The sequence below is a fragment of the Trachurus japonicus genome, unplaced genomic scaffold (genome assembly GCF_045865225.1).
Source record: "Trachurus japonicus isolate A0001 unplaced genomic scaffold, Traja_1.0 AP030209.1".
Classification (NCBI taxonomy): Eukaryota; Metazoa; Chordata; class Actinopteri; order Carangiformes; family Carangidae; genus Trachurus; species Trachurus japonicus.
Genome location: NW_028220342.1, coordinates 1 through 15,282, shown reverse-complemented (window position 1 = coordinate 15,282; position 15,282 = coordinate 1). Strand labels below are relative to the sequence as shown.

Here is a 15,282-nt window from a genome sequence, read left to right as displayed (position 1 = left end):
CCTGGCTGTTTCCTATTAAAAACAGAAACAACATGCATCAAGACTTCAACTGTTTTCTAATGGTGAAGAACCAGCAGAGTTTGACCTCCAAGGCCCGTATCTGGAGATTGCACTGATACAGGAAAGTCTACAAACTCTGACAAATGCACTAACATGCAATTCAAACCTGATTAAACTAGTAGACTGCCATTACCACAGAAACTTTTTTTTGTCTTTAATGCCTCTATAGGTCGGTAAATCACCCAATCTGACCCCTCATAATATAGAGACCAAATGATATGTTCTCACAGTACTTTCTTATTTTAATGATAATGATAATGGCAGATTCAGGACTGAGCTGAAACCAGGGGGAACTCTGTCTCTGTGATTTTCTTCCCTTTTAATTCAATTCCTGTGGTCTATCAGCAAAATGAGCCTGACCCTAGATCCTGGACTGTGCTGCCTACAGTCAGCCTTGACCAGGAAGGTTCAGTAGTGGTGAATCATAAAAAGGCTCAGAAGGAGTTTTTCTAATGGTCATAGTCTGACATTTCCCCTCAGATCCACCTCCGACTGAGACCTGCTTGACCAGCACTGTTGGACTTGTTGTTGACTTGGTATTCATGACTTGACTTGACACCTGACTTTTCTTTCATATTTTCATTTGTCTATGAGAAGAGAGAGAGCATAGCACAATACAAGTTTCTCATAAAGTGCTATAGAAACAGTAATATTAATACATATTATAGAAAGAAAGAGAATCCTCCTCTTTTCCAGATATTTACCAACATTGAACAGAGAATCCTGATGTGCTCCATTCCTCCACCATGGTTGGTGCAAACCAGCTGAGTAAGTTCTGAAGACAGAGATGGGACCATAACCTCCTCCGAGGAAGGTAATGATTATAAGACTCAGATCCAGACTCTACGTTGCCAGGAGATGTTCATAAAGCAATGCATGTTTACTGATCATGGGCAGCCAACTGAAAGTTAAATCATTTTTTTAATGACATTTCACTGATTTAAATGTGGAAATCATCAAATTTTCATTTTACTTGACTTAGGACTTGACTTGTCTTATTTAACTCACATTTAACTGGGGATGGTTGATTCTATCCACATTACTGTAAGTATGAAGTTTAAGACTTGAGGCCGAGGCTCCCACATCTGGAAATAAGTCTTATTATCTGGTATTAAAAAAAGCTTTGAAATATATTAATATGTATTTTGTTTTTTGGATGAGTTATTTTTCTTGTGGACTAAATACAAGAGTAAACATTCTCTTCCTAACTGGACCATTGCATCATTCTTTATTTCTGTTTTGCTTGTACCAAGCATCTGTGCAATTTGTGGGTCGACCCAAGCAAACAGACTTGATCAAAAAAAAAAAAAAGAGGTCCCATAGGCTATCACCACCCCATAATATCATCTCTCTCCTCCTGGGCCAAGTCAATGAAGCAGGAAGCTGCTAAAGTGCATTTTTCTCACAGAGGGAGCAGATACGAAGCATGAAGCAATAGATGTTCAGATGTTGCTTCCTCCTCCTCCTCCTCCTCCTCCTCCTCCTCCTCCTCCTCCTCTTCCATTCTCCATCAGTTCAAGCAAGAATGTGTCCTGGAGGCATGCGTGGACCATACATTGCACATTGTATGTGGTGCCATCTGTACAAGACTGTTCAACTGTTCAATAGCCAAGATGTCTGATTTGCAAAACAGCCACACATGCACACTTTTTCTCCTCCTCTCCCATTATTTGTTATTCTCACACAAATGTGCTCTAAATCTCATCTCCACCTACAATAAATGTATACATACACCGTGTAATATCTCTTAGGCGGTAATTTTCCTGCACCATAAAATGAGTCATTTGTCTCCTCTATATTTTTCCTCTCTCTCAGCCAGTGGGGAAGGAGGAGCACACCGCAAGAGCACTGCTGCTGAGATTAAAACCTGATGGAGGGTGTCTGAGCAATGCATGTGTGTGTGTGTGTGTGTGTGTGGGGGGGGGGGGGGTGTTTGTGTGTAAGTAGGAAAGACAGAGGGGAGGGGAGAGAGGGGATTAAACCTCTGTCCTGGGGTCTCTTTTTGATGTCAGGGGGCTGCTGGGGAGGAGGAGTGTCAGTGCTGACAGGGCAGTCTCACTCACGCATGATATGGACACCACACACACACCTACACACAATAAACACACACACAGTGGCATCTGACTTATCTTTTGCATTATTTATGAAATACCGCCATCATCTCTTGTTTTACACTCTGCATAAAGTGAAAGCCAGGAAAATTGCATGTGTGTGCACACGAGTGTGTGTCTCTGTGTTCAGTTATGAAAAAACAAAGGGAGGAAGAGCAAACTATGAAACAGGGAGAAATCCTGAGGAGCAGCAGAACAAAGAACAGTGTGTGTCAGATAGAGGAGAAAAATAAAAGTTTAATTGATAGTGGCGTCCATGTTCTCTGTGTTCATGTTGCTGTGTAGTTTTCAGGACAGAAACAAAGGAGTGTGTGGGTGGGGTTTTGTCATGGGAGCTACACCATACACTGTCACCAATGTGACAGAACAATGTAATTGAACATTGCAGGAAGAGAGCGGTGACTTATCATCACTGTAACGAAGGGGGAAAAAAATAACTGCCATCACACTCACAGATGTAGTTGTCATCACTGTTCCCATGGAACAAGTTGCTGTTGATGCTTTAATGAAACTAAAGTTCTGTCCATACCTCAGTAATTGGTTTGGTGACTGACTCTGATGTAAACATTATGTCAATAAGAGACAAGTAAAAAACAAAATATTGGCCAGTTATCCACCTGTCAGCGCAACTGCTATATTGGTGAAAAAAGGGGCTGGAGCCAATCACAGCTGACATAGGACAAAGGTGGGTGGGGCATACCCTGGACAGCTGAGCAGTCATATAGAGACTAACAAGCCCAATTTACATCTGTGAGCACTTCCAGAGTTGTCAGTGCACCCAGTGGGTGTGTCTTTGGACTGAGAAAGTTGGAGTACTAAGAGAGAATCCACACAGGTATGAGGAACACCAGCGGAACAAATCAAAGCTGGGCCGAGGGGCAGGGAACAGGATCCAGTCCATTAAACCCAATAAAGCTTGACATTAAATCGCTTTACAACACATACACATGCCCACAACAGTGGGACTTAGAAGCATTATGACATTTTTGACTCATAATTCAAGGCATTTGATAGTTCAGCACCATGGATAGCGACCACGTCATTTTGAATCCCACTTATGATAATGAGAGAAAAATTTCAACTGTAAATTATCAATAGCTAGATAATTAACTCATTGAGTGCCGCGCTCCTTTCCAAAGTTTTAGTCAAGTATACCGGTAATTTAGACCATTTTTGACGCTTTTTGTAGAGCCATAGTGTATTCTATATTATTGCCACCAACACATACTGTGGCTCATTTGAAAGGTGAAACTTTCTGCTTCAAATGGCCACAAACCGTTTGTTTCTACGTGCCTCTGTTCCTGAGAAAAGTCAAGCTAAACATGGCTGGGTTTTTTCTAGAAAAGGAGATAGAGCGTCTTTATGAAAGGTGCTCTGTTTGTGGTGCTCTGTTTGTGCCTGTCGCTCTTCTGACACTCACATTTCTGGATCAAAGGGCTCGTGTAAGATAAATATATACAACAATTGTTGTTCTATTCACAAAACCACCATCGGGGGGGGGGCACTAAATAACAATAACACAGACGCACCGTGCTGTGTCACAGCCTCTCGCCGCTGAATGTGACGGTCTCTCGGCCACAGCAGGTCGGGAACACCGGGAACACTGGTGGTCGTGGTCCATCTGTGGTACGGGTCGGTGGTGCCGGTCTGCTTTGGCCCAGAGACCATCAGATTTTACCGCGGGAGGACCTTGGGGAGGACACGGTGTTGCTCCAGATGAAGACCGGGCGGGACAGTCGGCTGAGAGCTTCCTGTTTGGGCTCTGAGCTGCTGGAGCCTCGCGGGTGAGAGCAGAGCAGCTGCTGCATCCACATGCAGAACTCCATTTGCAAAAGCCGAGTTATGATAAAAACTTCCAGATCATGAGCTGTCATGAGTTTTTGATCGTCATCTATTTCAGTTCTGCTCGTCGTAGAGTCCCCAAATTTACACATAAGGTGTGTTAAAGTGTCTAGTTTCATAATTTAAAAAAAAAGCAAAAAACGAGAAATCTCGTTTTTGGCACTTAACGCATGGGAACGAAAAACGAGAAATTACGTGGTTGGCACTCAATGAGTTAATGGGGCTAACAAGCATTAGGTTATGGGAATGGCTAGTGGCTATGTCATCACATTCTAAAACATCACTTCCGTGTCCAATCGCAGGATATTATTCAGTATAGAAACAACAGGCAGAACCGGGTCAAAAACACCGCGGGAGCTTTCATTTATGAATAAATAATCATATATATTCATGTATATGAAATGCACAATATAGCATATAGTATATGTATATTTTGTTTGCCGTAAAAAAAAAAAAAAAAAAGAGAGAGAGAGAGAGAGAAGATGAACGTAACGTGGGACGAAAGTAACAAAGTGATTTTCTCCGAGCACATATGTCTAACTTTGTCAGCATGTACATCATGTATAACAGAAAAAAATCTTGAGGTTACGTCTGACTTTGACCGAGTTACATTCAAGAACCAGCTGTTTTCAATGACTGAAAGTGATTTCAACTCAGTGATTTATTTCGATCGATCAGCTGTGTTTACTGTTTCAGGTGTCATAGATGGTTAGACAGATTAATTAGTCCAACACATCCTAAAGTTTGACATCCTAAAGCATCAGGTTTAAGTGTCGGGAGTCACTGTGGGGACGAAGGAAACAGCTGTAAAGTTAACCTCGTCCCTCTCTGGTCCCTCTGCACATTAATGAGCCTGTATGTCACCGTGCCGCACCGCGGTCACCGTGATGTGTTAACGTTACAGGATTAATTCAAACACACAACATAAACAATGCGACCGTACATGTGTAAATACTACCGGAGGAGGCCAGTGAACCAGTGGATCGCGGTGGTCCAGTCACGGAGGTAAACGTTAGTTAGCTGGTAGCTAGCGCTAAACGTTAGTTCATATAACGTCTCTATGTAACTTATAAATGATTGTGTGTGTGTGTGTGTGTGTGTGTGTAGGTGTGTGTGCGTGTGTGTGTGTTTTTTTGGGGGGGCAGCAATGAAGAACATGCATTGCTGTATACGTTAGCAGCAGGAGTTGGACACGGAAGTGACTCGTGACGTCACACTAGCCATTCCCATTACAATTAATCAATCAATCAATCAATCAACTTTTATTCATGGACATAAAGTCCAACAAACCACAGAAACATAATAAACCAACATAGACCAACATTTGTATGAGTTCAGCACCACGGACAGCAACCGCATCATTCTGAAAACCCACTTCAACAAATGAGAGCAGTAGCCTACTATATCAATATTTAGAATGTTTTGTAAAACTGGCACAGCGACCCATAAGTTAACAAACAAATTGAATTTGAATTAGGGCAGTCAACGAGCCTTGCACTTCAGGGGTGGAGCTTGCTTCATAAGGAATATTGTGAAGTGGCGAGCAGAAATTCCTCATAATAGTGAAGGGCCCCTGTGGACCCCGGGCCTGGGGGGGGTACCGCCCTCTCAGGCCCCTCTGAAGCACTGCCCCTGTACGGGAAGAACATGCAAACTCCACATGTAAAGGCCCCAGGCCTGGGGATTGAACCCAGAACCTTTTTAATGCGAAGCTAACCTGCTAAGTTGCATATAATAAAGACAAAGGGAAGCTACCTCACACAACTTCAAGCCAAAAAACACACTTTATAGAAGCACTGATTTCAACCAAGACACCATTTAAAGGAGCACTTAGGTTTGAGTGAACCTATCACTCTTAAACAGCAGATCTTAACAACATCACAAGCTAACCTGACTGGCATGGTCTAGCTAGCACAAAATAACTTTTCTACTGCTCTCATACTTTTGAATTTATGCAACATCAAGTAAATTAAACAGACAATGTTTAATTAACTGTTCCAAATGTGAGTACCACACTGACTTGTGCAGGTACAGTGAAAGACACAGGTGGTTTCTGTGATTTGTCCCAGATTGATTGGTGACAACTGATCATTTTTTGTCCTTTTCACATCACGTAAAGTTGAGATCATTATTTCCTTCTACTGAAACACATTTGGTTGAATATTGAACATTGGAGAGAAGAGAATGTCTGCTCGTCTCTGTTGAAGCCTGTGTAAATTGACTTTCGATTAAGATAATTGAGGATAGAGAGATATTTGACTTCCCCTGCTGTTCATGAAACCACTGTTGAATTTGTTGCACAATATCTAGCAAGCTATTATCATCTTGGAATGTGTGGAAATTTACGAGGGAAAAGTATTTACATCCTTGGGGCCTGTAGTGTTTGCTGTTTATTATATGATCATGTGGTGAAATTATCAGGCCAAATGACTCCCAGTAGAGGTCTGCCACACACTTTCACATCTGCTGTTATGATAAGTGGTTCACTGCTGGTAGGATGAGGACGTCCTTTGGCTCTGATGTGAAGTACAAATTAGGTTCTTAATAATTCCATGGGAAATTTCTTACAAAGAAATGTTCCATATCACTTGGTGAGCTATGTTGCCTAATACTGTATGTCATCTATATAGGGATGGACAGCATTGAATATACAGTACTCTACTGTATGTTGCAGTTTGTTCTATGTGGGATGTGGTAAATGACCCCATCATGAACGTCAAGTTGAAGGTGTTGCATAATTGTTTTAAATGGCCATTATAAAGTTCTGGTTGCTTTTGCCACTTGACTGTTACTCACTCCACTGACAGCCTCTCTCTCACACTCTCTCACACTCACTCCCATAGTCATCCAAAAAACTCTTCGTGTGCATTGTTGGCACTGCTGTCTCTCTGTCTCTGCTGTGACTTTTGCTCTTACCCCTTCACTAAAACACAAACAGAACAAGAGGGAGTACAACGGTCAAAATGCTCAAATTGATGACATCATATACAGTATATATTCAAAAATTATACATGCTAATTTTCTTATTTCAAAGCCTTTAAAGTGGAAATGCGTACTTCATAAAGACAGGTTTTGGGATGAATGTAACATTTCTACAATATAATGTAGAAATGTTACATTTTATATATAAACAAACATATCCCTAGACAGTGTGAACTAGGTTAGTGATAACTAACTTATGTATATAACTTGCACAAATATTATGGAAATTCAGTAGGTCTACATACAGTATATATATATATATATATATATATATATATGTGTGTGTGTATGGCTGATTGTACAGAGCAGTTGTTCAATTCCTCAGGAATTTTGGCGTAAGAGCTTCACAATTAAACATTAATAACAGAGAGTGTGAAAAAGAAATCAGCTATAGGCCGTATGGGTTCAGGATTTCTACAACATGTGGACATGAGTTGGATGCAATGTGGGCTTTATTGCAAAAAGAAAAAAAAAGTAAATCAAAAAATAAACCAAAACAAAACAACAAAACAGAGTTCAGTCTGGGAGTGAACTGTCTCCTCTGTGCATCAGCTTATTGCTCACCTGGTGTGGACCCAACCTGGGTGCTCACTTATCATTACATCAAACTGCTTGATTATTTGGTGAGGTATACTATAAAGTATGTGCTGAAGGATCCTGGCTAATGCTATGTTAAGCAATTTATATAGAATCATTAAACATCTTATTTCTGCTATTCTGCTTTAAACCTCATTATACATCAGTCCTCTCTCAATATGGGAACAAGAACTCATTCTATTTTTAATCAGATGATAGAGATGATAATGCACACTGACATATCATTAAAATGATTTACCGACACACGGTTGATAAAGTAATCAGACGAGTAAAAGGACATTATCCAGATATTTACAAAAAAGAAATGTTTAATGCAGACCCATCTAGAAACTTAAGGTAAGGAACACACTGGTTGTGGTGTGTGTGTGTGTGTGTGTGGAACATCGGTGTCCATGTTAATGGGTTAGAGTGACCACACGGCCTGTGTGACACATGTTTACTGCCTTGCTGTTGTGTCCTGATCTAGAGATTAGACATATTGCCTTCTTTTCCAGTGCTGATCCCAGCAAAAAACACACACACACACACACACACACACACACACACACACACACACACACAGGACCTGCCATAGCTGTCAGTGTGTAGGCTGAATCTGAATACGCCTCAGACGTGGAAAAAAACACAAATCCATTTTTAACCATTAATGCAGCTGCATGTAGAAACTGTGGCATTTTAGAGACATTTTCTGCCAACATAAAATACAAAAAAAATGTATTTAAATAGAAAAAAAAAAGAAAAAATCCTTCTACCGAGCTGGCAGCACTAGAAGATGCAGAGATATGTATGAACACACACGCTCATGAGTCCCAGCAGTTCACACACAGTGCACAGCGCCAGGCAGCGTGTTCCTGGTGGAAGAATTTACACTTACATCAGTGCAGTGAACCTTATTTTGTGCGAAACTATGTGTTGATACTTGACATCTAGGCTCTGACCTCTCCCCCACACAGGGAAACACTGAGCTCAGCACAGCAGGGAGTGATGGTACACTTTAGGAAATAAGAAAACTGGGACTCTTTAAACACCTCATGCAGCTCGGGTGTGTTTTTTTCTGTCCTGTTTCATGCAGTTGCCTTTCACTGTTAGAGAGCATCAACACTGCTGTCTGCGTTAGGTAAACTCTGAGTGTTATCATGATTTCCGACCCTTCTTACCACATTAGGCAATTCTTTTTTTTAAAAAAGTGTTTGAAGTCATACTACAACTATCTGGCCTCTGATTCTTGGCAGCTTTTTTCCTGTTAATTATGCGGACATTCGGTACACTGTGCTTTCCATGCAAGTGTAACAAACTTACCTGAAAAACTTATTTCTTTAAGTTAAATCTGTATTCGCCTTCTCTGTTCCACAGCATCCTCATGTACCAGTATGAATCAGACATAGTCTGTTACGCCAAACAGCCACATATTTGCATGCGCTTTCCATCACCAGCCCCATTATTCATTATCATGTTCATCCACAGCAGCTGCTTCATAATGCATGCACATACTGAAACAGTGCTGTCTTTTCTGAGTTGGAAATGCTGTTTCTCTTCAGCTAATCTTTAAATAAAAGTTTGCACTCCCTCTTACTATGTTCATCCTCGGTAACACTTTATAATAACTATCCGTTATAACTAGTTAATAGATCATTAGTAAACTGTTAATTAATGAGTTATTAATGACTTGTTAAGTGTTTGTTAACAGTTTGTTAAGGATGTATAACGATGCCTTATATATAGTTAATAGACCATTAATAAACTGTTAGTAAATCAGTTATAAATGACTTGTTAAATAACAGTTAACAATTTGTTAAGGATGTATAACTGTGCCTTATAGATAGCCAATAGATAACTTACAAGCTGTTAGTTAATGAGTTATAAATGACTTGTTAACTGTATGTTAATCATTTATAACTACACCTTATAAATTAGTAATAGATCATGAACAAGCTATTAGTGAATTACTTACTAATGACTTGTTAAGTATCAGTTAATATTCTATGTATGTTACTGGGACGTTATTCTAAAGTTGCAACTATTCCTCATATATTAACTGTTAATAAATGAGGAATAGTTGCAACTTTAGAATAACGTCCCAATAACATACATAAGTTAATAACTAATATATTAACTCACACTTTACAGATCAGTTGTTAATAGTTTGTTAACCATCTACTAATACCAGTGAAACTTTGTAGAACAGCAAATGGGTGGAACAAGTTCAAGGTACAGAAATTTGATGTGATATTTAAAATATCAAATTTTTGTACCTCAACCTTGTTCCACCCATAGGCTTTTCTGTGTACTGCATTTTACCAAAGAAACACCAGATGAAATGTTGAACATTGTGTTTAATGTACAGAAACACACATACTGAGCCATCACATGGCAGAACAGCAGTATACAACAGTATACAGTACAAACCCATGAGGTTTGGGCACTTTTTGTGCTAAACTGGATAATCAGAATTTCAGAGGGACATTTAATGTCCATACATCACAGCAATGTCATGGATTATCCGTCCTAACGGCCCTTTGCGATGCTTACGGGCAAGCCACTCATGCCATTCGATAACTCTGAGATGGTCTACCAGTAACTCCTCTGTACGATTCCCCCTGAGTCTCCACACATTTTCCTTGACCGTTCTCCAGGCCCTCTCTATGTGCTGAGTATGTGCACCTGTTTGGGCATCGACATATGACACACTGTGATTGACAGTGAAATGGGTGTAACCTAGCTGAGGTAAAGCATTGCGATAAGCCCGCCACTCATCACTTATTATTGTAGATCCCACTTTAACATGGTGAGCTATAAGTGGCACCAGATCTCTCCTTCTTCTTCTCTCGACTAAGCGAAGAACAGGCTTTGCATGTCTCCTCCCTCTCCGGTTCACACCTAGCATCCCAAACACCCACTTCTTCCTCTTCCAGCCACCAGCCATTCGTCCCCGTCCGTACTGTTGAAAACATAAAATATTAGGAATTATTCTTCTTTAAACAAAATTAATAATCTGTCATTCAATGGTAATTTGCATTAGTATCTAGATAATAGTGCTTGCTGCTTGCCTTTCTTTTGTGTCTGAAGTGGCTCTCATCAATGGTGACAAACTGCTGCCGCCCCCCAATGTACTGGCCTCTTGCTTGCTGATATCTGTCCATCGCTGTAGTGCACACATCTCGCAGCTTTTGAGCCATCTTGGACAGGGTTGCTGAGCTTCCAGAGATGTCATCATTGATCATGTCCACTTGACGTAGACGCAGGCCTTGTGCAAATCTGATAGAACAAGGCAAATAATTATTATACCACACTTTTGATCTTTTTGGTTTGATACACAAAGTTTACATCTACTGCACCCCAGGATATGAAAATTGTCCATGCGTAGACAAAAACAGCAATAATGAGCTCTGTCAATACATAATGACCAACACAGTAACAGCAATTAAACATATTTCCATAATTAAACTGTTAAGAATTCAAGCTGTAAATTACACCTTTTAGCAAAATAAACCACAAAAGTGAAATAACTCCAAGCACCTGTTATCATCATGAGTCTAGATATGCTCCATAACATAGGTAGTAATCACAAGCTTTACTAGGCTACATAGTCTCCAGTTATTGTTTATGACAGCATAGTTATACAGTATTTCACTTTTCATCCTAGACAGACTAAAATCATATACCTAAGCCATAGCTTACCTGTACACAAAGCGCATCCAGTTGAAGAGGGAGACCTTTGAATTGCTGAATATAGATTTGTGTCTAATTGACCTCTTCAGTTTCCTCCCTCTGTGGTTATGGTGTTTGCAAACCCTGAAGATATACAAATAAAGATAAGAATGACACAGGCCAGGGTAGTGGCTAGAGCAGTGATTCTCAAACATTTTCATGTCAAGGACCCCCAAATTAATATTTGGCCATGGACCCCATCTGAAAATATTTTGTGCCAGGAACCCCCATAAAATGTGTTAATAAAGTGTTGAAATGTTTTCAGTATTTTTTTTCTGAAAATAGCAGATCTATAAGCTCACAACATTTTGACGTGTTGTGATCTTGTAGATTAGTATTAAGTAGTGTAGTGTATTTCTAGAATTAAATGTTGGCATGAATTAAAATATTGGCACTCTTATCAGTTCACAATTAAATAGATTTCATTTTGACTAGAATTCTGAACCAAAAATACCCTTTATGTTGTAATTTCATGCAATAAAAATAAACTTACCATGCATAGTTGTCCACACAAACTGATTCCTTCAATTTCATCTTGTGTTTGCATTTTTGGCATCTCATCTTTCTTCTTAGAAGCCTTTTCTTCTGCATCCATTTGATTATTTCTCTGTGTCTTCTTTTAGATTTAGTTCTGCCTTCAATAAGCTCTCTTATCTCAGTGGCTAAACCAGGCATTATTTTTATTATTTATATTTTATTTTATTCTCTGTTCTTTCCACACACATCACACAAGCAGCTTCCCGAGTCTCTGTGACTATAGCTCCCGCCAGATTATGTTTGAATTGGTCGAGGGTGACGAGGGTGAAACAAGCCAATCATAATTGTATTCACGGGCTGGAGGAGGAGCCATCCGGCTGGTTGTCAACTTGTCAATCACCTCGCATCACCACTGACAACCTAGACAGACACGCCCATCCTTCACTCACTCGGCAGCTCGCCAGAATACACATCCATGCAGCTCGCATTAGCATTGGTTTCGAAGAATGAAGACACGGTCTGGTAAAATGTCCGATACCAGTGTTCCCAGTGGCGATGCGCAAAATACCGAGATAAATCCAGGTAATGTCGGGAGAAAGAGAAAGAAGTCAACAGCGGGTACTTCCAGTAAAAAGAAAACTACACATGTGGACCATGCTGTGCTCGTGGACAACAACGGTGACGGTAAGCAAAACTGCATCTTAAAGTTGTTAAACAGGATAACGTGGACTGATAGATTTGTCCTACATAATTCAACCAGATTAGTGAAGTGTCCAATGATTAATTGTGTGTGTGTGTGTGTGTGTGTTGTGTGTGTGTGTGCGTGTGTGCGTGCGTGCGTGCGTGTGTGCAAACATAGACGTGTGTGTGTGTGTGTGTGCGTGCGTGCGTGCGTGCGCGTGTGTGCAAACAGACACAGAAGTGTGTTACTGTAACCTGTGTAAGATCGAGGCCCTTTTATCTTAATCTTTTATATATTGTAACCTAAAAATATTGAGATATTTCAAAAAGGCCATATCGCCCAGCCCTATGTGTATATAATGATAGTCTGTATATCCATTCATATATTCACTCGTGATGGATGATAGTTATACAGTACAATTATGTTCACTCATTCAGAGATTCTCATTATTTTATTTTACCTTCACCTGGCTTTTATGATTAGAGCTTTTTTAATTCTCTATCCTATCATTCCAGATACTGAGGCAACTGTAGCTCCAACAGCATTTTTACATATTAGGAAGAAGCAGCATAAGCTCCGTGAGGCCAAGAAGAAGCAGCACACAATCACAGAAAAAATCAGTGACCTGACTGAGGAGAGAGACTCCCTCTGCCAACAAGTTGGTCAAAGTAAGTAGGCCTAACACTTTCTTGGGAAAACATTGCACACCTGACAACGATACTTGGGTGCTTTGTAAACTATATCGAGTGGAAGAAAGGCCAACATTTCACAGACCTGCATCAGAGCATGAGCGTGTTATTACCCAAACAATACACATGTACAGTTAATACCTGGAAGATAATATCGGTAGCATTGATTGACAGCAAACACATCTGTCCAACTGCTGAGATCACGATTTGATGAATCAGTGAAACGTTTTAAATTAATAAATGTAAATGTTGATAAGAATGTATGTGAGTTGACCTGTATCATCATAGTAATGCATTTGGTATTGTATTTTCTATTATGTTGTAGATACAGATGACGGTGGGACAATTGACACATCTTCCTCGGCCAACTCGTCTCCTGGTGCATCTTCTTTCTCTTCATCCTCCAGTCCATCCGACTCCTCTTCATCCTCTTCGTCCAGCTCCTCATCCTCATCAACTGATTCTTCCGATTCAGACAAGAAATCGAAGAAAAGACGCAAGAAGAAAAAGAAGCACCACCACCAGAGTCACAAGAAAAAGGACAAGAGGAAGAAAAAAGAGAAGAAAAAAAGGCAACATGGCAAGCAGAGAGGTAAGTGTAAAGACAGGAAGGCAATAAGGCTGCTCCCCTCATGTGTGTCAGGCAGGTAGACTGTCTGTGTCTGTGTGTGTCTCTGTCTCTCTCTGTATAAAGTTTATTTTCCATAATGTACTTCCTGGTGGGCATATTGTCTTCCCTCCAATTGCTGTTTCCCTGTGCCGATTCACTACTTGTATGTTTGTTATACTTAACTAAATTTCTATCTGTTTCAGCACGTCATCCTGAGGAGGTCATCAAGAGATACAGGAAAGTCCTTAAGGCGTACAAGAAAGGAAGAAAGCTGAGTGTGGCATATCGAAAGGTCGGTGTCGACCGAAACACCGTCGTCGCCAATGCCCCGATCTGTGAGCTGGCTGTTGTGGCCCCAAAGAAATACAAGGAGTTGCTGGTTGCTCATACACCACAGCAACGACTGCAGGACTTTGCAAAAAAATGTCTGGAAGTGTTGATTAATGATCCAAACCTTTTGAGGGATGTTGAACATCAAAAGAAAAAGGGGAAACTGATTCCTCTGTCTAAGAAAGCTTAGGTGTTGTGTCACTGTGGGATAGCGCCCTTGAGCAGTTTGGTTGTAGCTCGGGTCTGGTTCACTAAGTATAGAGGGTCCAAGTTGTCCTACTGTAAGACATGTTCATATCAATAATGCCAATGGCTTGATTTTGATTTATTTTGTTTTCATGTCCTGCACAAAAAGTGCCCAAACCTCATGGGTTTGTACTGTATACTGTTGTATACTGCTGTTCTGCCATGTGATGGCTCAGTATGTGTGTTTCTGTACATTAAACACAATGTTCAACATTTCATCTGTGGTGTTTCTTTGGTAAAATGCAGTACACAGAAAAGCCTATGGGTGGAACAAGGTTGAGGTACAAAAATTTGATATTTTAAATATCACATCAAATTTCTGTACCTTGAACTTGTTCCACCCATTTGCTGTTCTACAAAGTTTCACTGGTATTAGTAGATGGTTAACAAACTATTAACAACTGATCTGTAAAGTGTGAGTTAATATATTAGTTATTAACTTATGTATGTTATTGGGACGTTATTCTAAAGTTGCAACTATTCCTCATTTATTAACAGTTAATATATGAGGAATAGTTGCAACTTTAGAATAACGTCCCAGTAACATACATAGAATATTAACTGATACTTAACAAGTCATTAGTAAGTAATTCACTAATAGCTTGTTCATGATCTATTACTAATTTATAAGGTGTAGTTATAAATGATTAACATACAGTTAACAAGTCATTTATAACTCATTAACTAACAGCTTGTAAGTTATCTATTGGCTATCTATAAGGCACAGTTATACATCCTTAACAAATTGTTAACTGTTATTTAACAAGTCATTTATAACTGATTTACTAACAGTTTATTAATGGTCTATTAACTATATATAAGGCATCGTTATACATCCTTAACAAACTGTTAACAAACACTTAACAAGTCATTAATAACTCATTAATTAACAGTTTACTAATGATCTATTAACTAGTTATAACGGATAGTTATTATAAAGTGTTACCT

General features: G+C 39.8%; 1 protein-coding gene and 1 long non-coding RNA gene across 2 annotated transcripts; one reads left to right on the top strand and one right to left on the bottom strand.

Moving 5' to 3' along the window:
- Window positions 1–9,905: 9,905 nt before the first annotated feature.
- On the bottom strand, window positions 9,906–11,974 carry LOC146960586 (uncharacterized). Its single transcript, XM_085772255.1, has 4 exons — window positions 11,794–11,974; window positions 11,271–11,384; window positions 10,640–10,847; window positions 9,906–10,530 (listed from the first exon to the last, which is right to left on the bottom strand). The coding sequence occupies exons 1-4, from the start codon at window positions 11,889–11,891 to the stop codon at window positions 10,057–10,059; spliced, it is 894 nt and encodes a 297-aa protein (XP_085628381.1). The 5' UTR covers window positions 11,892–11,974; the 3' UTR covers window positions 9,906–10,056.
- A 1,499-nt stretch (window positions 11,975–13,473) lies between these two features.
- LOC146960585 (uncharacterized) lies at window positions 13,474–14,550 on the top strand. Its single transcript, XR_015035411.1, has 2 exons — window positions 13,474–13,740; window positions 13,962–14,550. It is a non-coding gene; the product is annotated as an uncharacterized LOC146960585 (long non-coding RNA).
- Window positions 14,551–15,282: the final 732 nt, after the last annotated feature.

Bases quoted from the DNA above. Each gene is read 5' to 3' on its own strand.
- LOC146960586 (XM_085772255.1), bottom strand. From the start codon at position 11,891: ATGCAGAAGAAAAGGCTTCTAAGAAGAAAGATGAGATGCCAAAAATGC. The intron at 11,385-11,793 runs GTAAGTTTATTT...GTATATCTTCAG, and splicing joins TGTGTGGACAACTATGCATG to GGTTTGCAAACACCATAACC. The intron at 10,848-11,270 runs GTAAGCTATGGC...TTGTTCTATCAG, and splicing joins TGGATGCGCTTTGTGTACAG to ATTTGCACAAGGCCTGCGTC.